The sequence below is a fragment of the Pristis pectinata genome, chromosome 11, assembly GCF_009764475.1.
Source record: "Pristis pectinata isolate sPriPec2 chromosome 11, sPriPec2.1.pri, whole genome shotgun sequence".
Lineage (NCBI taxonomy): Eukaryota > Metazoa > Chordata > Chondrichthyes > Rhinopristiformes > Pristidae > Pristis > Pristis pectinata.
In genome coordinates this window covers 15,181,478-15,207,040 of record NC_067415.1, presented here as the reverse complement: position 1 = coordinate 15,207,040, position 25,563 = coordinate 15,181,478, and the positions used below count along the sequence as shown (strand labels likewise).

The window sequence follows — 25,563 nt, the reverse complement described above, 5'->3', positions numbered from 1 at the left end:
CTCAGCATATAAATCCAGCCTAATGTCACTGATAAATGGGGTGTGTCTGCCTTAAATAATGATCACACCATCTATCTAAATGAACCTGATTATAACTTTTCAAAATACCACAACCGAGAAGCCAATCAAAGTAAATAAATTCCAGAAACACTGACGTACAATAAATCTGTCAGAGATATCCATCAAATTCTACTGGTTAATTTTCAACTTGCTTGCATTTGGTTATAAGCTTTAAAAGTAGAAAGCTTGTGCATAAGCTTTGGGAGGAGTTGATTTTGAATAGAAGCAATGGAAAGAAGGAGATCTTGAGCATGAGTTTTAGAAAAGCAGGCGTAGTCTATGAGCTTTAGAAGGAGCAGGACCTGTCCATGATCTTTGGAAGGTCCAGGTTTGTCTGCAAGCTTTGCAAGAGGAAGTCCTATCTATAAACTTTCAAACAAACAGGTCCAGTGTATGAGGTTAGGACAGCAGACTCAAGTCTTCACACTTTGGAAGGAGAAGGTCTAATCTCTGACCTTTAGAAGGAGGACTCTTGACTAAATTTTTTGGAAGAAGCATGTCCTGTGCACGATCTTTGGAAAGAGAACCTTCTGTCAATGAGATTTGGATGGACCATGCCCTGTCTTTGGTCTCTGGAAGGAGCACCTACTGTTTATGAGCATTGCAAGGAGAAGGTCCCACGTACAAAGGTTCAAGGGACCAGGCCCTGTTTATGAGGTCTGAAACAGGTCCATTCTATGATTTTTGATAGAGGCTCGTGAGCTTTGCAAGATCGTACTTTGAATGGAGCAGGTGATTCCTTCCAGGTTAGGAATGAGAACTCCTGACTAAGAACTTTGGGAAGAGCTGGTCTGAATACAAACTTTGGGAGGAGGAAGCATTGTCTATGAAATTTTTAAGGAATGGGTACTGCCAAAGAGCTTGAGAAACAGCAGGTCTCGTTGATGTGCTTTAGAGGAGGGCTTGCATCTATGTGCTATGGAAGAAGGATGCATGTAATGCATGAAAAGAGTAGTTCCTTTCAAGGAGCTCCCAATGGAGGATTCATGAACATCTTTGTAAGGAGTAGGTCCTTACAATGAGCTTTGAAAGGATCCAATGTATGAGATTTGCAAGGAAAATGTTCCGCAAGTGAACTTTGGAAGGAGAATTTGTGCCCATGAATTTTGGAAAGGGGAGGTACTATCTCCAAGCTACAGAAAGAACAGATGCTGTCTATATGGTTTAGAAGGAGCAGGTCCTGTATTCAATCTCTAGAAGAAGTGGTCTTGGCCATGAGATTTGGAAGAAGACTCCTGACCATGAGTTTTGGAAACAGCAGGTCCTATTCAAGGCCCCTGGAAAGGAACAGTTCCTGAAGGTAAGGGGCATTGCTCAGAGACTGGAATCCATTTTCCACAAGGTTTGGCTGATGTATTTGTGTTTAGGAATGTTAAGGGGAAATGATCCTTCCCATGAACTTCGGAAGAACGAGGCCCATAAGAGTTTTGGAGGAAGCATGCTCTGCCTATGAGCTTTACGAATAGCTTCTCCTGTAGACAAGCTTTAGATGGAACTGGTCCTGTCTATAAGCTTGGGAAAGAAAAAGTCTTCTCTGGGAGCTGCGTATGACGTAGATGCGGCCTTTCAAAGGAGCAGTTCTCGTCTATGAGCTTTGGAATGAGAAGCCATTTCTATGTTAACTATATGAAGAATTTCCTATCCGTGAGCTTGGGAAGGAAGAGATTTCACCTGCACCTTTGGGAGGATCAGGTCTAGTCGACCAAAACCAGAGGAGCAGGTCCTGATCATGAGCTTCAGAAGGCAAATTCTTACCTTCAGGTGATGGGAGAAAAAGATTCTTTTTCCAAAAGATTCTTCTGAAGGAGGAGGTCCCATGTTCAAAATGTCTTCTCTATGAGCTTTATAAGGAGCATATCCTGTCTATATTTGCAGGGGCAAGATGCTATCTACGATCTTTAGAAGAAGCTGATACTATCCACGAGTTTGCAAGGGGAAACTGCTGTCTGCATTCATTGTCTGCATGCCACTGTTCATGTGAAAGGATAGGTTGTGATTATGACATTTGGAGGTGCTATCTACGGCCAACACAACCCAACCTTTTGTGTAGACAGTGGCAAGCAGACAATGCATGCAGACAACAGTTTATCCTTGCATTGTCTACGAAAGCTTCAAGGAACGGGTACTGCCAAAGAGCTTTAGAAGGAGCAGGTCCTGTTGCTGAGCTTTGGAGGAGGGCCTGCATCTATGTGCTTTGGAAGGCGATCCAGTCTGTGAGGTATGGAAAGAGTAGACAGGATCTGCTTCTTCTAAAGCTCATAGCTAGCATCTCCTGTCCACAAGCTCTGGGAGAAGCAGGACCTGTTGACAAGACATGGAAGAAACAGGCCCTATTCACAAACTTTGGAGGGAAGAGTTCATAAGTTCAGGAAGGAGCTGGTCCTGTCCATGAGTTTGGAAGATGGATTCCTACCTTTGATCTATGGAAGGAAATGATACTTTCCATGAGCTTTAGAAGGAGCATATCCTGCCTAACAGTTTTGCAAGCGAGGTATGCTGCTAAAGAGCTTACACAGGAAAGGTTCCTGTCTATAAAATTTGGAAGGAAGAGGTTGTGTCAATGAGTCCTACCTACCTACAGGCTGTGGTTCAGAGTGCTCCAGCTTAGGTGGGCTAACAGGAGGAGATACTGTCCATGAGTGTCAGAAAGAGGAGGTTCTGCTAAGGAGCTTTGGAAGGTGGATTTCTGCCCATGAGATTGGAAAGGAGCAGGTCCAAACCACAAGTTTGGAAGGTAGACTTGTGTCTACAAGCTTTGGAAGCAGACAGTCCAATCTACATACATTGGAATGAGCAGTTTTCCTCTTCGTTTTGGAAGATAAAGTCCTGTCTACAAGAAATGGAAGGAGCAGGTCCTGTAATGGAGCTTTGGAAGGAGGTCTTCTGTCTGTGAACTCCAAAGGGTCAAGTCCTGAAATTAGATGAGCTTTGTCCGAAGTAGGTTGCACCCATGAACTTTAAACACAGACTTCTGGATGGAGGAAATCCTATCTATGAGTTTTGGAAGCACGAGATATTTTTGACATGCGGCTTTTTTCTCGTACGTGAAGAGCAGAAGGATGGCTAGAGTAAAGGTAGGTCCGATTAAAGACAAAGGTGGGAAGATGTGCCTGGAAGTTGTGGAAGTGGGTGAGATTCTCAATGAATACTTTTCTTCAGTATTCACCAAGGAGAGGGGTCTTGATGACGCTGAGGACAGCGTTGGTAAGGGTAATGTTCTAGAGTATGTAGATATCAAGAGAGGGGATGTGTTGGAGCTGTTAGAAAATATTAGGACAGATAAGTCCCCAGGGCCTGATGAAATATTCCCCAGGCTGCTTCATGAGGCGAGGGAGGAGATTGCTGAACCATTGGCTAGAATCTTTGAGTCCTCGTTGTCCATGGGAATGGTACCGGAGGATTGGAGGGTGGAGAATGTTGTTCCCTTCTTCAAAAAAGGTAGTAGGGATAGTCCAGGGAATTACAGACTAGTGAGCCTTATGCCTGTGGTGGGCAAGCTGTTAGGAAGGATTCTAAGAGATAGGATCTATGAGCATTTAGAGAATAATGGACTGATTAGGGACAGCCAGCATGGCTTTGTGAAGGGAAGATCTTGCCTCACAAGCCTGATAGGGTTCTTTGAGGTGACCAGGAAGATCGATGAGGGTAGTGTAGTGGATGTGGTCTACATGGATTTTAGTAAGGCATTTGACAAGATTCTACATGGTAGGCTTCCTCAGAAGGTCAGAGGCCAAGAGATCCAGGGAGGCTTGGCCGTGTGGATTCAGAATTGGCTTGCCTCTAGAAAGCAGAGGGTTGTGCTGGAGGGAGTGCATTCGGATTGGAGGACTGTGACTAGTGGTGTCCCACAGGGATCAGTTCCAGAACCTCTACTTTTTGTGATATTTATTAATGACTTAGATGAGAGGGTGGAAGGGTGGGTTAGCAAGTTTGCAGATGACACAAAGATCAGTGGTGTTGTGGATAGTGTGGAGGGCTGTCAAAGCTTACAAAGGGATATTGATAGGATGCAGAGCTGAGCTGAGAAGTGGCAGATGGAGTTCAATCTGGAGAAATATGAGGTGGTACACTTTGGAAGGACTAACTCCAAGGTGGAGTTCAAGGTTAATGGCAGGATTCTGGGCAGTGCGGAGGAGCAGAGGGATCTGGGGGTTCATATCCACAGATCACTGAAAGTTGCCTCACAGGTGGATAGGGTAGTTAAGAAAGCTTATGGGATGTTAGCTTTCATAAATTGTGGGATTGAGTTTAAGAGCCGCGGTGTAATGATGCAGTTTTACAAAACTCTGGTTAGACCACACTTAGAGTACTGTGTCCAGTTCTGGTTGCCTCATTTTTGGAAGGATGTGGTGGCGTTGGAAAAGGTGCAGAGAAGATTTACCAGGATGCTGCCTGGATTACAGAGTATGGATTATGAGGAGAGACTAAAGGAGCTAGGGCGGTTCTCATTGGAGAGAAGGAGGATGAGGGGAGACATGATAGAGGTATACAAGATATTGAGAGGAATAGATAGAGTGGACAGCCAGCACCTCTTTCCCAGGGCACCAATGCTCAAAACAAGAGGACATGGCTTTAAAGTAATGGGTGGGAATTTCAAGGGAGACGTCAGAGGGAGGTTTTTCATCCAGAGAGTGGTTGGTGCATGGAATGTGCTGCCTGGGGTGGTGGTGGAGGCTGATATGTCGATCAAGTTCAAGAGATTGTTAGATAAGCATATGGAGGAATTTAAGATAGAGAGATATGTGGGAGGAAGGGGTTAGATAGTCTTAGGTGCGGTTTGAAGGTCGGCACAACACGGTGGGCTGAAGGGCCTGTATTGTGCTGTATTGTTCTATGGTTCTATGGAAAGAACTAGCCTTATCTAGGAGCTTTCAAAAGAGGACTTACGTCTGTGAGTCCTGGAGTAATAGGTCCTGTATTGGCCTTGGGAAGGAGAAGGTACCACCTATGAGCTTTGGAAGGAGCAGATATTGTCCAGGAGGTCTGGAATGAGAGATCCAGTCCATGAGTTTTGGAAGGTGGATTCCTGTCCATGAATCTTGGTTTCTGGTCATGAACTTGGAAGATCTTGTCCAAGACCTTTGGAAGGAGCAGACCCTCCCTCAGAGCTTTGGAAGATCTTTTGGACCATCTTTGAAATATGCATCTCCTGTTTACAATCTTTAAAGAGAAAAGTTCTGTCTACGACATGTGGAGCAGATCCCATCTTTGAGCTCTGTAAGATGCAGGTCCTCTCTAGTTTTCACCAAATCTTATCTGTTTTCATTGTTCCATCAATGGTACCTCTCAGCCATAAAGATAGGCACTTTTCCACATCCTTGAGTTCTCTTGAACTCAATGGTTCACTCAGCCATTTCATCAGGCACTAAAGAGTTAACCATTATGTTGTGTGTCTGAGCTGTGCATTTCCTCCAAAGAGTTTTCTCTCCTTTTTATACATATTTCAATTTCCACTGCTTTGAGCAAGCTTTGGACTTTTTCTCATATCTCTTTATGTGGCTCAGTATGAAAATTTGTCTACTATCCTTGTTAAGTTCCTTTGGATGTTGTGCTGCACTGAAGACCTGAAGTAAATCCAAGGTGTTGCTTTTTGTTATTGTAGTAGCAAAACAGAGTATCAATTTGCATTGTTTACCTGGGGCACGGTATTTTACTAGTTTGGAATTAACTGGTGACATGAGCTCATAACCCACCTCAGCAGTTAATTAAATAATCTTGAATGAAAAGCTGGTATCAGAAATGGTGACCGTAAAATTACTGGATTGTTGCAAAGGGTGACCCAGTTCAATGTGTACTTTCGTGAAGGAATCCTTCCTTCCTTTCCCAGCCTGAACTATATGTAACTCTAGACCCACAACATTGTGAATATCCTGCAAAATGGTCCGAGTAGTCACTCAGTTCAAGAAAAGCCCAGGATGTGCAAAGATGCCCAATTTGATATACCTACATCTCAGGAAGAAATAAAGGTTCCTTTTGTTTTTGCCCTTTATTTGGTCTTGGTTAAGAGTTGGACTGGCTTTGAGCTTTTCCTGTGGCCTTCTGAACTTGTTCCATTGTTGCAGATCACTAAATCTTCCTGAATCACTCTAACACAGCATATCCGCCTCCCATACACATCTAACTATGCTCCTGGCACAGAGCTATGAGCATGACTGGATGCCACTGTTCTTCATATTCAATATCCATTGAGCAACATTTGGTTGAAAATTGTATCAGCGCCAGAAACTTGGGCAAGAACTGACAAACCATTCCATCCAATAGATACTGGCTAATTGACCCAAGGCCTGATCATTTGTGTTGGAATTGGATCAGGTCGGAAAACAAAACACAAGTCTTGGGTTAGGTTTGGTTTGGTTTGGCTGTGCCCATGGTTTGGTTCAGGTGAGGTTTTACTTTTATAACTGAATAACATGCACCACCCATTAATATCATTGCAACAATAATGGGAATATTAATGGTGAGGACAATCAAGAATATTGGAGATGATCCTGAATTTGTTTCAATTAATTACAATGTAAAGGTGGTCCTAATTTTGGGAATAGTTTCCTATCTCATAGTGTGATTGGTCACCAGCAGAACGTACACCTAAAATAAATAAAACAAAATAGAAGAAACAGAGGTAAGAATGATCTGTCTCTTTGCTGCAGCAGTGGGTCAGGCAGCATCTGTGGAGGGAAATAGACGGTTGACGTTTTGGGTCACGACTCTTCATCAGGACTGGAAAGAAAGAGGGGAGATGCTGCCTGACCCATTGAGTTCCTCCAGCACTTTGTGTATTGCTTCAGATTTCCAGTATCTGCAGTCTCTTTGGTCTCCTGACAACACTTAGGTTGTCTTGGTTGGAACTAACTACATCCACAAGACTTCTTGGAGGTCAGTATAAAAAGGCAGGAGGAAGGGGTGGAGCAAGGGCTGGTGGGTGATTGGTGGATCCAGATGAGGGGGGGGGGGGTGATAGGCAGGTGAGGGAGGGGGAGAGTGGGAATGATGTAAGAAGCTGGGAGGTGATAGGTGGAAGTGACAAAGAGCTGAAGAAGATGGAGTCTGATAGGACAATGGACCATGGAATAAAGGGAAGGAGGTGAGGAAGGGAACAGAGGGAAGGGATGTGTGGGGGATGGGCAGACTGAGGGGACGGGGAGGGGGAAGGGTTGGGGTGATTGGGACGGTGGGTCCTGATAGAGGGTCCCAACCCGAAATGTCGACTGTCCATTTCCCTCCATAGAAGCTAAATGTTGTCAGTATATGTTCACACATCAATTTACTCAACATATATTTATCACAACACAGAAAACCATTCAGCCCATTGGGTTCATGCTAACTCCCTGCAGAGCAATCCCATTTTCTTCTCTCTATTTCCCTGTACCACGATAACTTACTCTGTCAAAAGACTGTAATTCCACTTTGAACCTTTTCACTACTTACCTACACTAAAGGATAATTTACAGTCACCAACTAACCTACCGGCACAAGTTCAGGATGAAACCAGAGCACCTGGAGAAATAACTGGCCACTGGGAGAACATGCAAACTCCAGAAAGACACACTCAATGTCAGGATCAAACTTGGGTTCCAGGAACTGTGAGGCAGTAGCACTAACTGGAGGACCACAGTGACTGTATTTATTTTATGTTGTGAGTGAAATAACATTTCAACACCTTGGCTGCACTCTGGGATTTATATTTGACTGTTTTTGAGTGAGGCAAGTTAAGCACACTGACATACACACTATACACCTTATAATGATCTGCAGAAATACATAAGTTTTTCCTTCCCCATCTTAATTTTACAGGAAAAAGCTTGAGAAGTAAGCCAAGAAGTTGTACATCTCCCAATAAAGAAAGCAGACTTGCCTGTGGCGAAAACGACATTGCGGGACACCAGTCTATATTCCACAATAGAAAACTGTGGTAACTCAATCTTATTTACTCCAGTCACAGCATCATCTCCGCCCCGCCAGTAGAACTGAATGTCATCTGTGGTGTAACCATCTGAAAGTCAAAGGTAAAGAGATATTAGTCACATGTATTTGTTCATACTTTCCAAACAGACTCATAGCTTAAGTAGAGACTTTGCAGCCTGGGTGAGCACCTGATCAAAAAGCAGGAGAGCAACAGAGATCTGAAATGTTGATTGTCCATTTCCCTCCACAGATGCTGTCTGACTCGCTGAGTTCCTGCAGCATTTTGTCTGTTGCTCATAATTTAAATACCCTGCAATTTTTGGGGGCTGCCTCTTGGACTCTAATGATTGGAGTACTCTTTCACAGCTATAGCCAATCTAAACATCAAACATTTCAGATTGTGTACTGACCGGTTGAAATGGCTTCATTCTGTTTCAACACTGTACATTAAACTCAATCTTGAAAATGCAAATTTTTCCAATTACCCTCCAACAATGAGATTAGGTTTCAGAAAACAATCTATTTTAAAAAGTGGTTGAAGCAGAAACTACTGCAATTTTTCCCAATAAAAGCAGGATAATATCCCCAGGAAAATGCAGTGAGTGGATAAAATTTCCATACAAGTTATACTTTAAGATCAAGTATTGTACAGTGAACTAGAGCTAATTACCCAACACAAACACAACAGGACCTTCAATACATGTTGAGGATTCCAGTTGCATTGGACCTTTTACCACACGGGTCCTCCATTCTTGATCAATCGCAGTGCATGTGCAGGATAGCAAATATTTTTCTTCCCCATCTGGAAACGCATTTGGGTGGGATTGAGTTGGGTGTGGGAATTAATTGCAAGTACTCAAGTGTGGGTTGGGGTTTGTATTGCTGTGAAAGTATTGGCTTCAGATTGAGTTTTAGTTTTATATATAAGCAGATCTCTGAGGTGAATCTGTAGCTGGAAACAACTGTATTTACGCTATCCAGAATCATCAGGTGCATTGTGTCCTCACAACAGAGAGAAAAGACTTTCTGACATGGCTTTAAACACAGTTCACAAAGGTATACAGAACTCCACACCTTCTCAACTAATAGCATTTGATTTCCAAGGCATCCCTAAAGGTAATAATACTTATGCTGTAATGGAGTGCAAAGTCAATCATTTCATACCTTTTTAGTTTTACGGAAATCTAAATGACCCCCTGAAAGAACATGAAAATATCGGAAAAAGTGGAAGAAAAAAATCATTTTCAAGAATGGGTTCCCTAAAACTGAGTGTACACTCAGCTGGCAAAGATGAGGAGGTTGGCACTTTAATCATTTGAAAACCAAGGTGACTTGACAGAGGGCAAGGCTATAGCCAGGCAGAGATGCGATGATTATTTTGAAATGCCATTTTTAGGATGTATGTATCATTTGCAAAACCAGCATTTATTATCCACCCCTAAGAGTTCTTGAAAGTTGATGGTTCCTCAAATCACTGCAGTCCTCTTGTGGAGGTACTTGTGCCATTTTGATGGATAAGAGGTTCCAGAAGTTAGACCCAGTGAGGATGAAGGGATGGCGAGATATTGCCTAATCAGGATAGTTTGTGACAGGGGAAACCTGGAGGAGGAGGCGTTAATGTGCACCGAGTGCCTGTGTCTTCTTGATGGTAGAGGAAATGTGTTTGGGAGGTGTTTGAGTAACCTAGGAAAGTAACAGCATTGTATTTCGTGACTGGTATATATCCTGAAGATTTAATGTGCTGCTAGTGGAGCAAATAAATGTTTAGGATGATGAATGGGGTATGAATCAAACAAGCTCCTTTGATATGGATGGCTTCAAGCTTCAGACACAGTAGTGTAGCAGTTAGCGTAATGCTACTACAGCGTCAGCAACCCAGGTTCAGTTCCGGCTGCTGTCTGTAAGGAGTTTGTACATTCTCCCCGTGTCTGCATGGGTTTCCTCCAGGTGCTCCGGTTTCCTCCCACATTCCAAAGACGTACGGGTTAGGAAGTTGTGGGCATGCTATGTTGGCACCCGAAGTGTGGCGACACTTGCGGGCTGCCCCCAGAACACTCTACACAGAAGATGCATTTCACTTTTTTTTTAATGTACATGTGACTAATAAAGAAATCTTATCTTTTCAGAGCTATACTCATCCAGGCAAGCAGATATGGTATCATCACACTTTTGATTTGTGCCTTGCAGAGATTTCAAGAGTCAAGTTGGTCACCACAGAAAGTCCCGCCTCTGACCTGTTCTTGTAAACACAGTATCAGAGTTCCTCAATCCCAGTCTCACTCAAATGCTGCCTTGATGTTCAGTACAATCATTCTTCCTCACCACTGGAATTCAGCTGCTTGGACGAAGGCTGTGATGAAGTCTGGAGCTGAGTGCTCCTGGCAAAACAAAATCCAGCTATTGGTGAACTACTGAGTCATAGACAGATACGGCCCACCAGGTCTGCACCACGGCCCAACAATCAACCAACCATTTAAACTCAACCTACATTAATCCCAATTTTATTCTCCACATACTCTCATCAATTCCCCTCAGATTCTACCACTCACCTACACACTAGAGGCAATTTACAGTGGCCAATTAACCTACAAACCTACACATCATTGGGACGTGGGAGGAACCTTGAGTATCTGGAGAAAATGCACACAGTCACTGGGAGAATGTGCAAACTCTAGACAGGCAGCACCCAAGATCAGGATTGAACCTGGGTTTCTGGTGCTATGAGGCGGCGGCTCTCATGGCTGTGCCACTGTGTTTTTCAGGACTTGGCCAGATCGGTCAGTGGTCAAAGACACTTAAAAGTTGCTAGATTAGATTCTGTGACCTTATTACTTTCAGTGGTTCTTCCTAATACTCTTCCAAAGCTAATTCATTGAGTCAGGAAAGATGCCAATTGGTAATCAGGAGACAGCTTCCTTCCCATGTTTGCTTTGAAACATCATGAGATCTGGAATCAGTGTTGAGAACTCCCAGAGCTACTCCCCCCTGTTTGTATACCATTGAAATGCCACAAAATGTATATGTACTTTTCCTCCACTGATTACATTTTTCTGAATAAATTGCCCTGATTTTATTGGGAGAAGTTGCTGTAGTTTCTGTTTCTTCCCCTTTTTAAACAGACTATTTACTGAGTAAATTGATCATGCTTTACTGTTTGCTATGAATCACATGCACCACTTCCAACTCCACTCCCCATACCTCCAATTCATTGATTGACCGTGTTCTTTGTAACTACTCTTTAAATTATGAATAGAATTGATGAGAAGGGAATATTTCCATTTGGTAAAGAAGCTAGAAGTAACCATAATTACAGTGAAATAAATAACAAATCCAATCTATAAATCATTTGCCACTATCCACACTACAGTACTGCCCTCTGTTTTGGTTAAGACTCCAACCCTTCACTCAAACAATTCCTGACAATCCACAAGGGGCTGTCATAACCTCCTCCATCAAGTGCTGAAGTGAGATCACTTTATCCTTTGATTTCTTCTTTATTGCTGTGGAAAAAAACCCTCCTATTTCATGGGATGTTCCATTAAGATCAAGCATGGACAGTCCAGATCTGACACCAAATAAAAGGAATCAGTACAGATAAAAAACTATGCCTGCTGACTTTGTTCTTGCTGGCTGAGTTATTCACACCCCAGCTGATGCTGAGCACTTTAAGTCAGGTGTTACTCTCCAAGCTAATTCTGGGTCATTACCTTGAATAATTTGGGCACTTATGGAGGTGCAGCTAGCTGAGCTGCTACCTCACAGCTTCAGTGACCTGGGTTCAACCTTGACTTCTGGTGCTGTGTATGATTTCCCTGTGATCATATGGGTTTCCTCTGGATGCTCTGGTTTCCACCTGAGACCCAAAGATGTGTGGGCTGGTAGGTTAATTTGTCACATCCTATCCAGATGCTTGGTATGGCAACTACTCCGCCCAAGACCACAAGAAATTGCAGAGTTGTGAATGCAGCCCAGTCTATCACAAAAACCAGTCTCCCCTCCATTGACTCTGTCTACACTTCCCACTGCCTCAGGAAAGCAGCTAACATAATCAAGATTTTCCTCACCCAATGAATTAGCTTTGGAAGAGTACTAGGAAGAATCACCTCAGTCATTCTCTCTTCTTGCCCCTTCTATCAGGCAGAAGATACAAAAGCTTGAGAACACGTACCACCAGGCTGAAGGACAGCTTCTACCCTGCTGTTATAAGACTCTTGAACAGAATTTTTATACAATAAAATGAACTCTTGATCTCTCAGTCTACCTCATCATGGCCCTTGCACTTGATTTGTCTACCTGCACTGCACTTTCCATGTAACTATAACACGATATTCTGCATGCTGTTTTATTTTTCCTTTACTAGCAGCCTGTTGTATTTATGTATGGAATTATCTGTCTGGATGGCATGCAAACAAAAGCTTTTCACTGTATCTCGATACATGTACCAATAACAAACCAATTACCACTGTAAATCACCCCTAGTGTGTAGGTGAGAGGTGGTATTGGTGGGAGTTGTTCGGAATGTGGAGAGAATAAAATGGGATTAGTATAAATGGGTGCTTGATGGTTGGTGTAGACTCTGCAGGTTGAAGGGCCTGTTTCCCTGCTGATGACTTGATGTATTTTGTGTTTGTCAAAGAGCCTTCCCATCTCCTGATTCCCCTCTCTCCAGTTTAAATGTCCCCTATTAGCTCTGTATGGAATTGAATGTAACATCCTGTGCTAAAACAATGGACCGAAGAGCACATGGATCTCGACAAAGTGCTGACATTGGCCTTAGACTCCTGACTGCCAAGTAAGTCCCTGCCTGAGCCTGGGGAGATTCCTGCGACATGTAAAGTCATCCATAATAAAGCACAGAGAACAAACCGCATCCCAGTGTTTGCTTCATTCAGGCTGAATCTGATTAAAATTTGAGCATCATTTGTCCAGTGTTATACTTAAGCATCAGGCCACTGCCTAATCAAACAGGAATGATGAAGTGCTTAATGCTTTCTGATTCTCAGCTGTAACCTTCCCAGGTGGAGAGAGGGTTCACACATTAAAACATTAAAATCATGCTTTTAAAAGAGACACTAAAACAGGCTCTTTATAGTGAAAGAAATATTGTTAAAATACAGAATAATTTTTTTCCTGGGGATAGGGGAGAGCCGATTGCTTGGTATCACACTAACAGATGAGAATGTTTCACCGCTGGGGAGTGACTGCTGAAAGTACTCACAGCTTTCTATTTCCAGAGTGCAGTTTTGTTCATCCAGTGGGTACCTCCGCAGATCCATCATACATGCAGCTGTTGTTGTGATTCTGCATCAAAGCAAAGAAAGAAAAGGTCAACAGGAGAGCTGCTTTTTTTCTCCCCCCGATTATCTTTGCAAGATGTCAGCTCCTCCTAATTCTCATCACTGTTCCCCTGAGACTTCCTCCCGTCAGCTCCCAGAAAGCTGTGTGACCTGCTCCTCTTCGGGCTCTCGGGAGACACAGTGACACAGCTGCTGCTCACGGCACCAGAGACTGGGTTTCAATCCTAATCTTGGGTGATCTCTGGGTAGAGTTTGCATGTTCTCCCTGCGAGTGTGTGCGTTACCTCCCACATCCCCATGCAGGCTGATCAGCTAATTGGCCATTGTGAACTGCCCATAGTCTGTAGGTGAGTGGTCGAATCTGGGAGGAGTTGATGAGAATGTGGAGAGAATATAAAAATATGGGATTAATGTAGGATTAGCGTGAATAGGTGGTTGACGGTCGGTGCAGGTTTGGTGAGCCGTATAATGGAGCAGATCATTCGAGGCTTGCTGAATGACGGGAGCTGAAAGGAGTGCCTTAACGGAGGGAAGAAGCAGGAAGATGTAATGACAGGGACTAATTGGAAATTTGTGGTGTGTTTAAAAATGGGGATGCATAAGAAACCAGATTTGGAGAAACACAGATACCTAAAGAGGTTTAGGGCAGGAGGAGCCTACAGACATAGTGAGGGGTGAATTCACTGAGGGACCAGAATGCTCAACCAGGATGATGTGAGAACAGGCCTCATTGTATGGCAGGCTGCGGAACCAGCTGCATCGACATCTACTGCACCCGGGAGCACAGAAGATTGAAGCTCCTTGTATCTTTCCAACTTGCGTAACTCTGGCAGACTTGAACCTCCAGTCTATGGTTTTACACAAGGATTGTTATCAGCGATCTCTCACTGCACTGTGAGACTTGGTTCTTTACTCACAAATAAAGCCTGTAAGCAGACTTTGCAGTCAATGGTCTGGAAATTGTGATGTGCCACACTGTTGTCTGAAACTCCTCAGTCTAGTTCAATACAGTTTCCATCATATCAACAGCTTAGCGAAAGAGGCAACAGAATAGCTTTAGACAAACACTCCTTCACTGTTATCCTATGCGGCCCAATGGGTTTGTATTTTACAAAAACAGGTTGTTTGAGAGGTACCAGACTCTGTTTCCTATTGATGGGTGAATCACTTAGAGATCACAGTGACCTGATCTTCCAATGATTCACCAAGTTGGATCAACGTCAGATGTATTCTTGACGTCATTTGCATCTGCCTGGATTTGACCATGATTATGACAAGTGCACTCTTAAATCTAAAAGGAGGCTGTTTAATCATGCGTAGAAGTGACAAATGTCTAAAATATACTAAACTGCATTGTTGTTGTCTTCAGAACTCCTCTCCTTTGCTTTATTCTCAGCTGAGGCAAGTGGAATAATTATCTGTTTCTGGGAAAATGCTCTGAAAGCAACAAAGCTGATTCATTTGTGTCGAACAGTGAAACACACAGCAGTGCATAATCCAGTAAATTTGGATGCCACAACCTTCAGAAATATATTTGGTTGCTTCAAGTTCACCAGTTAGAGCAGACATAGTGACAGAAGACTCTCCAGATGCTGGAATCTGGAGCAACAAACAACCTGCTGGAAGATATCAGCGGCTTGAGCAGCATCTGTGGGAGGAAAGAAATTGTCGCCATTTCAGGTTGAGACCCTGCATCAGGACAGAGGGATAAAGGTAAAGGAGATGACCTACCAGGAGAAGGAGTTCCAATCTGCCATTCACCTCTCCCCTAATGGTTCCCATTCTCACCTCCTTTACCTATCAGAGTCCAGCAGTGGAATCCCTTTGTGTTCCTACTTATCTCCCTCCAGCAGCTGCCTCCAACCTTCCCCCCTCCCCACCTCGCTCCATCTGCCTCTCATTTCTTTTCCTCTTTGTTTGCCTCCTTCTATCATCCACCTGCCACTGTCTCCCAGCTCCACCCCCACTCCCCTCCCCTGCCCATCATCTTTCACTCCACCGCAGCTTGGGCCACTCCCCCTCTTCTCTTTAGACTGGCCACCTCCCCTCTCCATTCACAGTCCTGATACAGGGTCTTGACATGAAACATCAACAATTCCTTTCCCACCACAGATGCTGCTCGACCTGCTGAGTTCCTCCAGCAGATTGTTTGGCGTAAACACAGTTCATGATTTCCATTCCAAAATGGACTGATCTTTTTAAGCTTCAGTGCTATGTTCCATTCGATACTGTAATCCAGAATTTCACGGACTCACAGGTTGTTTGCAGTTTCTTTCAAATGGACTAATGTCTTCATTACACATGCAGGCTGAAAGACGTTACAGAACACTCATTTGGGGCTAGCCCTCAAATTCTGGCAGCACTGCACTTCGACCTCCTGCTCCTGACCTTTGAGCACCCAGCACAGGGGACGAGGTTAGAATGGAGGGAAGTGAGAGGCCAGTCAAGGGGCCTCCATGTTGAACTGCTCCTGGACCTGTCTGCCTGAAGTGGCCCTTCACAAGTCAGGTGAGTGAGCTGTCAGGGGATCTGTCCACCCTGACTATCTGTCCCTCATTTGAATGCTAATATCCAATTTCCCTGAAAGAAGAGAGAGGGAACAGAGTCCATTATAAGCTTGATTTCTTCTGGAACAGATCAGACAGGAGTGCAGCTTGGATGAGGAAGACAATCTTTTAAGTTTTAATTTAGATTGTTTGTAATTTAGATTATTGGTCAGGCAAGAAACTTGTTTTGAAGCTAAAAAAACACTCAAATGAAGAAAGATACTTTGTGGGAAAATTGAATACAGTTTGAAAAGCCCAGCCATGGCTGTACATGGCTAAATCATTCCCTGGCCGGTGATTATGGAGACTACAATCATGGTCTTACAAACAGAGTGTGCATGCCTAACTTAACAAATTTATTTAACATAGAATAGTACAGCACAGGGACCAGCCCTTCGGCCCTCAATGTCTGGAGTGACCATTATGCCAAGTTAAACTACTCCCATCTGTCTGCACATAATCCATATCGCTCCATTCCCTGCATGGTCTGTCTAAATTCCTCTTAAAGGTCACTATCTCATGTGTTTCTACCACCTCCCCTGGCAGTACACTTTCTATGAAACACTTTCTATGTAAAACCACTTACACTAACACTTTCTATGTAAAAATTTGCCTCACACATCTCCTTTAAACTTCTCCCCTCTCTCCTTAAAACTATGTCCTCTAGTATTTTACACTTCCACCCTGGGAAAAAGATTTTGACTATCTACCCCATCTATGCCTCTCATAACTTTGTAAACTTCTATCAGATCTCCCCCTCAGCCTCCAACACTCCAGAGAAAACAACGCAAGTTTGTCCATCCTCTCCTTACTGCTATTATTGGTTGTGAACCGGTCTCCACAATGCTTTGGGCAAAGGCTCCATACATAGTATGGATTCTGCAAATACAACTGGAGTTCTTCTACAAATGCCGTGATAATTTCACTTCCCAGTAAAACCATTGAATTGCATTTTACTCCGTATACGAGCTACTTCTGCTGGATGGTCCAAAATTTTAGAATTCCTTGCTGTGTCTCACTCACCCTTGATAATGTGCATGCACCTTAAACAGCTACATGCCCTTTCCTGTGTTCAACCTGGAGGCCCGAAGCTTATTTCTGGGCCTTTTTGATTTAAATAACCATGCAGTGTTCAAATTCTTCAGCTGCTTATCAAAGGACTGCAAGAGGTTGCCAAACAACAGGTTAGATGTAACATTTTTACTGTTGCTGTTTAAAATGCTGCTGCTATCGTGTGCATTGGTGCTGCTGGAGAGAGAAGGCAAGAGTGTTCATGTGCTGAGGGATGGCATTAAGTAATGGTCTCTGGATACGGCAACAACAGTGACTGGAGGATTCCTTGAAGATATCTGTGATTGTGAGTGGGTCCAAAATGCAAAGGATGTGGAGCACATGTGAGCTGGAGAGAATCACTGAGAAAAGAAATGAGGGTGTGGAGATGTGCTTTTATTGAGTGGCACAGTGGCACAGCTAGTAAAGCCACTGCCTCAAGGTACCAGAGACCCAGGTTCAGTCCTGACCTCTGCTGCTGTGTCCGTGGAGTTTGTTGGACCCTCACGTCAGCGCCTGGGTTTCCTCTGGGTGCTCCAGTTTCGTCCCACATCCCAAAGACGTGCAGGATGGTAGGTTAATCAGCCACCGTAAATTGCCCCTGTTGCGGAGGTGAATGATAGAATATCTGAGGGGAATTAATGAGAATGTGGAGAGAACAACAAATGGGATTAATGTAGGATTAGAATGGGTGGTTGATAAGAATGGCACCAAGTCCACACTAATGGGAGAGACAGAATCCTTGGCATAACGCTGGGAAACGTTGCCATCGACTCATAGCCCCTGGATGCCACGTGAAATACAACACTGCAGTAGAGTGATGGATGTGGCAATGCCAGACGTTCAGTAATCCCGGATTTACACTGGGTTTATGCAAGCCCAGCATTTTTGAATATACAAACACATGAATTAGGAGCAGAAAACACATCAATAGGCTTCTTAATGAAATCAGAATCCATAATACCAAGGACCAGCCAAATAAAGTGCATACGAAAGGACCAGGAAGAGGCCAATAGACCCCTTGAGCCACTGAGTAAGATCAGGGCTGATCTGATTGTAACCTTCACTCTACATTCCCATCTAGTCACCTTTTGCCCCCTTACTTAACAAGCATCTATTGAACTCTGCCTTAAAAACACATTCAAAAACTCTTTCAGGGTGCTTAGAAGACTCAAGACTGCCCAAGAGAAAACAAGTCATCTCATTTATCTTAAATGAATCACCCGTTATTTTTAAAAATGATCCCTAGATCCTCCCAGAAGAGGAAACATCCCCTCCATGTCCACACTGCCAAGACCCCTCAGGACCTTGTGTGTGATGGAACAGCTCGATTGCCAGTGGATCCCTATGGAACCACCAGTACAGGCTCCACAAATCAGCCCCATGGATCTTTGGAGATGACAGGATGCCTGCTGACCCTGGTGAGAAACTGCTTCACTGCAGATGATTCCTCTACCGAGGGGTCCAGCGTCCCATCCTGTCATCCCCCACTTTGATTTCTATTGAGGGTCCAAGCAAGCTTGCAGTGCTATGCTTGTAGTTCAGACTCGCTGACTGCTTGAGAGATTCAGTGAGGATTGACCTGTCGATGCCAAAAGGCTGTTTGCTCCAGCTAGAATTCTAGAATCAGAGCAAAGGAAAAGACTCCGGAAATCTGAAACAAATTGAAAAATGCTGGAAACACTCAGCAGGCTGGGCAACATCTGTGCTCAGAAAGAGAAAGTCAATGTTTCAGGTCAATGACCATTCACCAGATCATTAACTTGAATCATTAACTCTGTTTCTCTCTTCACAGATGCTGACTGCACCACCATTTTTATCCCAGGATATGGGATCAACTATTTAACACTTAAACAAGGAAAAATTCTTTACACACAAAGTTATAAATCTTCGGGACTATCTGCCCTCAAATTATTGACTATTTTCAAGATTAAATCCCTGGACTCACATATGAATAAAAAGTTGTCGGGATGGGCAAGAAAATGGACATGAGCAGAATCGGCCTGAGGGGTCAAATTGCCTACTCCTGCTCCTTCAATCTGCATGTAAAAATAATTTCCAAATAGTTTCCAAATTTAAATAAATGAACCCAGTGACGGTGACTTGAACTTTGCTGTCAGTGGGTTGGTCTGTTTGAAGCATCCATGTGTGTTTCCCCGGGTACTCTATTTCCTCCTGCATCCCTTAGTGGAAGTTAAGTGGGATCTGGTGAATCAATCAAAGAGGGATTGATGGCCATTCGAGAGGGAATGTTACAGGGGAATGGGAATGCTGGGATTGCTCTGCTGGAATCCAGCATCTATCCAGTGGGCTGAACAGCCTCCCTCTGTGCCGTAATAAGTAAATTCACCCAACTGCTTTGCGTAACAACATCTGCTAACAGCTTCCTTAAATCGATAAAGTAACCTTGATTTGGATCTGTTTTCAACAGCACTTGCTGGTGTTTAAGGTTGTACTCAGCATGTGCAACATGTGAAGTATTGATGGCTCATGAAACATTTATTACAACTTCCTGAAGTCATTGAAGGCCTAATGAGCTGGAGATCTGAATTTGGCATCTTCAACAAATGTCGGCAAGAATAATTACTGGCTGAGAGGAAGGCAGTTGGAGCCAGTAATAGAATTATGTCATTCACATCTCATGTACAGGTCATGAGGACTTGTTTATAATGCAGTGTGATTTGCTTGTCACGCTGGTGTTAAGTTGATATGCGAGTGGTGATGAGAATGCAAAGCTGGCGTTGACAAGCTGAGTGAGTGAGAAGTGACAAGGCAGATGGAGTACAATGTGGAAAAATGTGAGGTTACCCACTTCAGTGGAAGAAAACAGAAATTCTGAGGATTTTTTAAAATGGTGAAAGACTAGAAAATGTTGATGTTCAAAGGCAGCTTGTACACAAGTCACTGAAAGCTAATGCACAGGTGTAGAAAGCAGTTAAGCAGGCAAAAGGTATGCTGGCCTTTATTGCAATAAGATTTGAGTACAAGAGCAAAGGCAGCTCACTACAGTTGGATAGGACCTTGGTGAGAGTATCCCTGGAGTACTTGGGCTCTTCAAGTGAAAAGGCATACACTTTACACTAAAATGGACTTTGTTTTTTTTGTCTTCTAATTGTGCTCTTTCCTGTAAAAATTGTGTTCAATTTATGATCTTCTTGTGAATGCTGCTTATCCGATGCTATGTGCCTGTGATGCTGCTGCAAGTAAGCTATTCAGTGCATCTGTACATATATGTACTTGAGCACATGACAATAAATTTGACTTTGACTTTCTGTAGAGGGGGTGCAGCAATGATTTACTGCACTGGTTCCTGAGATGGCAGGTCTGTCATATGAGGAAGCACTGAGTAGGCCCAGCCCCTATTCTTTAAAGTGTGGAAGAATGGGAGATGAACGTACTGAAATATGTAAAATTTTTAGGAGGATCAGCGAAGCAAAAACAGAGAGGATGTTTCCTTTGACTGAGTCATCTAGAACTTGGGTTTGCAGTCTTACTTATTAAAATGACAAGAAATTTCTTCACTGAAAGGAATATAAATCTTAGTCATTCTTTATGCTGAAGGCACAAATACTGAATACATTCAAAACTGAGATCAAATGATTTCTGGATATTAGGGGAAGGAAGAGATATAGAACTCCGGTTAGGCCGCATTTAGAGAATTGCGTGCAATTCTGGTCACCTCACTATAGGAAGGATGTCGAGGCTTTAGAGAGGGTGCAGAGGAGGTTTACTAGCATGCTGCCTGGATTAGAGGGCATGTGCTATCAGGAGAGGCTGGACAAACTTGGGCTCTTTTCGCTGGCTGAGGAGCTGTCGGAGGTGTATAAAATTATGAGGGTGGACAAGCAATATCTTTTTCCTATTATTGAGCCATCCAATACCAGAGGGCATGCATTTAAGGTGAGAGACGGGTAGGTTCAGAACAGACGTGAGGGGTACTTTTTTTTACTAACAGAGTGGTGGATGACTGGAATGCGTTGCCTGATAGGGTGCTGGAGGAAAACTCATTGGGGGCTTCAAGAAGGGTTTGGATGGGCACATGAATGAGAGGAAAAGAGAGGGATATGGGCATTCTGTAGGCAGGAGGGAATAGCTATGTCGGCACAACATTGTGGGCTGAAGGGTCTGTTCTGTGCTGTATTGTTCTATGTTCTATATAGTGGGCAGAGCAGAAAACCAGTGTTGAGGTGGTAGATCAGCCATGGTCCATTGAACGGTGGGACAGACTCTATGGGCTGAATGCCTACACCTGTTTCTTCTTACGTTCTTCTGCTGGGACCCTTTCCAGACATTTACAGGTATTCCGTGATTTATCGATGCTCATTATAATCCTTTTGATACTTTAGACAATGTGTCATTAATTTATAAATCTATTTTTCACTTAAAGAATAGTGTGGCACACTCTGCCCTTTGAGCGCACTGTACCAAAAATACCCCTTTCGCCCAGCTTTCTCAATTGATGAAGTTACGCTTAATGAAATGTCTTCCAGGAACACATTTTCATAAATTTAGGAGTGGATTTGAAAATGAGAGCGGGGGTTAAAACCTTGGAGCTCTTGGGTTTCTGGGCAGGTAGCCTTTGGGTGGGGTGCCTAAAGACAAGAAAAATAAGGACCGTGCTCCCTCTCCCCGCTCCTCTCTAGTTATAATCAGTTGGCAGAGTTAATGATAATCAGTTTCCAAGACCCTTGTTTTCCTGGCTCATGGAACGTAGTGGGAATCAATGGCTGGAGGACTGGAATGGAAAAGTAATAAACAGCGGTGGAGATATATTTTCCCCCTGCAAGAGTTGGTTGGTGTTTGCCATAAAGCATCACACTTTTGCTGTGGTTTATCACAAACAACCTCAATGAAATTAGAAGTTTTCTCCTCGAGTCCAGAACACATATTTGCAATACAGACATGTTGACCTTTCCAAATTTGATGTGCTCACATCCGACATTCACCAGCCATTGTCTCTGCCACAGTACCAAAATGCCTTTTTAACAAAGTCACAATGACATCCCATGTAATTGTGACAAAGGTCAGCCATCCCTTGCCTTTCTCAACCTATCTGCAGCCTTTAATATGGTCGACAACATCATCCTCCTCCAACTCCTCTCCACCATTATCCAGATTAGTGGAACTGGAGCTGTGCTGACTCCATTCTTATCCAACCAGCCATAGCCAGAGAATCACCAGCAAAAGGTTTCTCTTCCTGGACCTTCACCTTTCCCTCAAAAAACACAATGATGCTGGAGGAACTCAGCAGGCCAGGCAGCATCCGTGGAGAAAAGCAGGCGGTCAACGTTTCGGGTCAGGACCCTTTTCTTCTGGATTCCAGCATCTGCAGTTTCTCTTCACCCTTCCCTCTGCTGTTTCTCAGGCATCCATACTTGCACCTTTCGACACCTCATCTACAATTGCCACTTGGCTAAATCATTGGAAACACTGTCAATTTCCATGTGTTCCACACTCCAGGATGTGCAGAAATTTCCTCCCACTAAATATTATGAAAACCTCTGATTCACCAAATCCATCACTTTCCCTGGAAACTTCTTCAATGTTATATCAGAAATAAGCCTCAGATCATGTGGCTACAGCATCATCAAAGCTGCTTACCTCAAATCCATAATATCGTCCAACTCTATATCTGATTCAATTCATCTGCTTCTGAAACCTTCACCCACATCGTTGCTAAAATTCCCTTGTTCTAATTCACTAACACAGAGTCCTGTTCACCTTGCTCTTGTTTGTTATTTATATAAACAATTTGGATGAAAATGCACAAGGCACTGCTAGTAAGTTTGCAGATGGCACTAAAATAAGGTGGTGTCATAGACAGTAAAGAAGGTTTTCCAAAAATTACAGAGGGACCTTGATCAGCTGGGTAAATGGGCTGAGGAATGGCAATTGGGCGTTCAATCCAGATAAGTGTGAGGTGTTGCATTTTTGGGAAGTCAAAGGAGGGTAGGACCTGTACAGTGATCAGTAGGGCCCTGGGGGGTATAGTAGAACAGAGGGACCTAGAAGTACAAGTACACAGATCGTTGAAAGTGGTGTCATAGGTGGTGAAGGAGATCTTCCATCAGTCAATGCATTGAGTATAGGAGTTGGGACACTGCAGTTGTACAAGTCATTGGAGAGGCCGCACATGGAGAATTGTGTACAATTTTGGTTCCCGTTATGGGAAAGACATCATTAAGTTGGAAAGACATCATTAAGTTGGAAAGAGTGCAAAGAAGATTTACAAGAATGTTGCCAGAACTCAAGGGCCAGAGTTTTTGGGAACAGTTGGGCAGGCTAGGACTTTAATTCCTTGGAAGGTAGGAGACTGAGGCGGTGAAGTTATAAGGGTGTATAATATCATGAGGGGCATAGATAGGGTGAATGCACAGTCATTTCCGCAGTGAAAAGGGAATCAAAAACTAGAGGGCATAGGTTTAAGGTGAAATGGGAAAGATTTAAAAGGGACCTGAGAGGTAACTGCTTCAGGCAGAGGGTGATGTATATATGTGGAAGGGGGCTGCAGGGGAAGTGGTTGAGTCATTACAATAACAACATTCAACAGACACTTGGACAGGTACATGGATAGGAAAGGTTTAAAGGGATATTGGCCAAATGTGGGCAAAGAAGATTAGCTTAGATGGGCTTAGGTCACCATGGCGTTGGGCTGAAGGGCCTGCTTCCATGCTAGATAACTCTATGACTCTACTCTATGACCCATTACCTATGTACTTGCTAATCTTCTTTGGCTCCTGATGTACTGTAGATCTCAACTTTAAAATTCCTATTCTTTTTCAAATCTCTCTTTGGTTTTGTTTCTCCAGATCTCTAATTTTCTCCAGATTTGATTGCCACCAAACTTAATTCCTCCACTGGTGGCATGTCTTTGGTTGCCAAGGCTTTGGCCTCTGGGATGCTCACCCCCTAAATCCCTCTTCCTTCTTTAAGATGTTCCTTTCAATCTCATCTCCTTCTTTGAGCTTCAGGTCATCTGCCCCAACATCTCCTTCATACCTTGAAATTAAACATGCTTTGATAATGTTATTTGGGGCACCTCGCTGCATTAAAGACTCCATATAAATCCAAATTGTTGTTGTTGTTCTGCACTGCTGAGTGAAATTTCAAAACTGTAATATGAATCTGGGGATACTCACACAGAGACTGATTATCAGTTGTGCTGACAGAATAATGTACCCAGGAGTGTATCGTACAATAAACTATCATGCATGCGCCCCAGGTGCAAAAAGGAAAAAAAATGCAACTGGATGTGAATCCTATGGAGCTTCTCATTTTCATGCTAAGCCTGTGTGAATTTGCAAATTTCCCCTTCAAATGACTGGAGCCAATCAGCTGGCTCCAGTGACATCATTAGCGAGACCTCTAGGGAAGCAGTAATGATGGTGACACAGTAGGTCTATTTTGGGACTAGTAAGTTGAAGAGTTGGTTTAAAAAGGCAATAAATATTTGATTGCCATGTAGTTTTTACACCAGCTTTGGAATTAAATGTACTCCCCTATGCACCTCTGCCTAACTCCCATTAAAAACTCTTGATGGATTTCTGTTTCCCTTTTCCCTCTCACCTGCTGAAGATGGGGACTCGTGTTTTCATACAGTTATATCAGCCAACAGCTCTCCAGTACCTAAATACAAGCTGGCATTTTTTGGAAGTTTGAGTGGTGAGTCCCCATGAGTCACCTAATAGCAGTGGCCTTCACTGAAAAAAGTAAAAACAGAACATGCTAGAAATTCTCAGGCAGCATCTCATAGAGAATCATAGGGTCATACATCACAGAAACAAGCTCCTTGGCCAACCAGGTCCAAACCAGCCATTGTACCTATCTACATTAATCCCATTTACTTGCATTAGGTTTGCAGCCTTCTTTGCCTTGGCGATCTAAGTACCTGTCTAGGTGATTCTAAAATGTTGTGAGAGTCTCTGCCTCAAGCACCTCCTCGGCCAGTGCATTCCAGACTTCAACCACCCTCTGTATGAAAAAATTCTCCCTCAGATCCCAACTAAACCTTTTACCTCTCACCTTAAACCAATGCCCCCATCTTAGACATCCACACCATGGGAGAAAGATTTTTACTATCTACCCTATCTAGCTCCTTCATAATGTTGAATACCTCCATTAGATCACTGCTCAGCCTCCTACGTGCCAGGGAAAACAAATCCAGCTGGATCCAGACTCTCCTCAAAGCCACCTATTCCCATGACTTGCACCTGCTGTTCTTGTCATCTTAGGTTCAAGTTTGCAAATTTAGGAGTGCTGTTCTGTGGAAAGAGAAATACGGTTAATATTTTGTCAAAGAACCTTCATCAGAATTGGGAAAGAGGTTGTTTTCTTCCCGTCCCAGTTCTGATGAAAGGTCTTTGACCTAAAATGTTAACTCTGTTTCTCCTTCTACAGATGCTGCCTGACCTGCTGAGTGTTTCCAGCAATCTCTGTTTTATTTTTATTTCAGACTTTCAGCACCTGCAGCATTTTGATTTGCATTTAATGGCGAGTAACATTGGAAGCATACTAAATCGGTGATCCCATGGCATCCTTGCCCTGTATTTTCACTTGAAAATTGTCTCGCTGCTCTTCCAGCAAGTGCCTCTGCCGGCTAACAAGTCAGAGGCAGGAACCTTGCCAATGTTCACCTTTCCTCAGGCCACCGGGCTGAGGATAATTTCAGATGCCTCATTGTCACTCTTCCTAAGATCAGCAATCACAAC

The 25,563-nt window shown here is 43.5% G+C and overlaps 1 protein-coding gene across 1 annotated transcript in view; it reads right to left on the bottom strand.

The window, feature by feature from the left end:
• The window catches only part of gabrb3 (gamma-aminobutyric acid type A receptor subunit beta3), a 244,824-nt gene that overhangs the window by 30,561 nt on the left and 188,700 nt on the right, over positions 1-25,563 (bottom strand). The window contains exons 5-6 of the mRNA XM_052025918.1: positions 13,181-13,263; positions 7,913-8,050 (exon numbers count right to left, since the gene is read on the bottom strand). Coding sequence (XP_051881878.1) covers positions 7,913-8,050; positions 13,181-13,263 — 221 coding nt within the window. The remainder of the gene's footprint in view (positions 1-7,912; positions 8,051-13,180; positions 13,264-25,563) is intronic.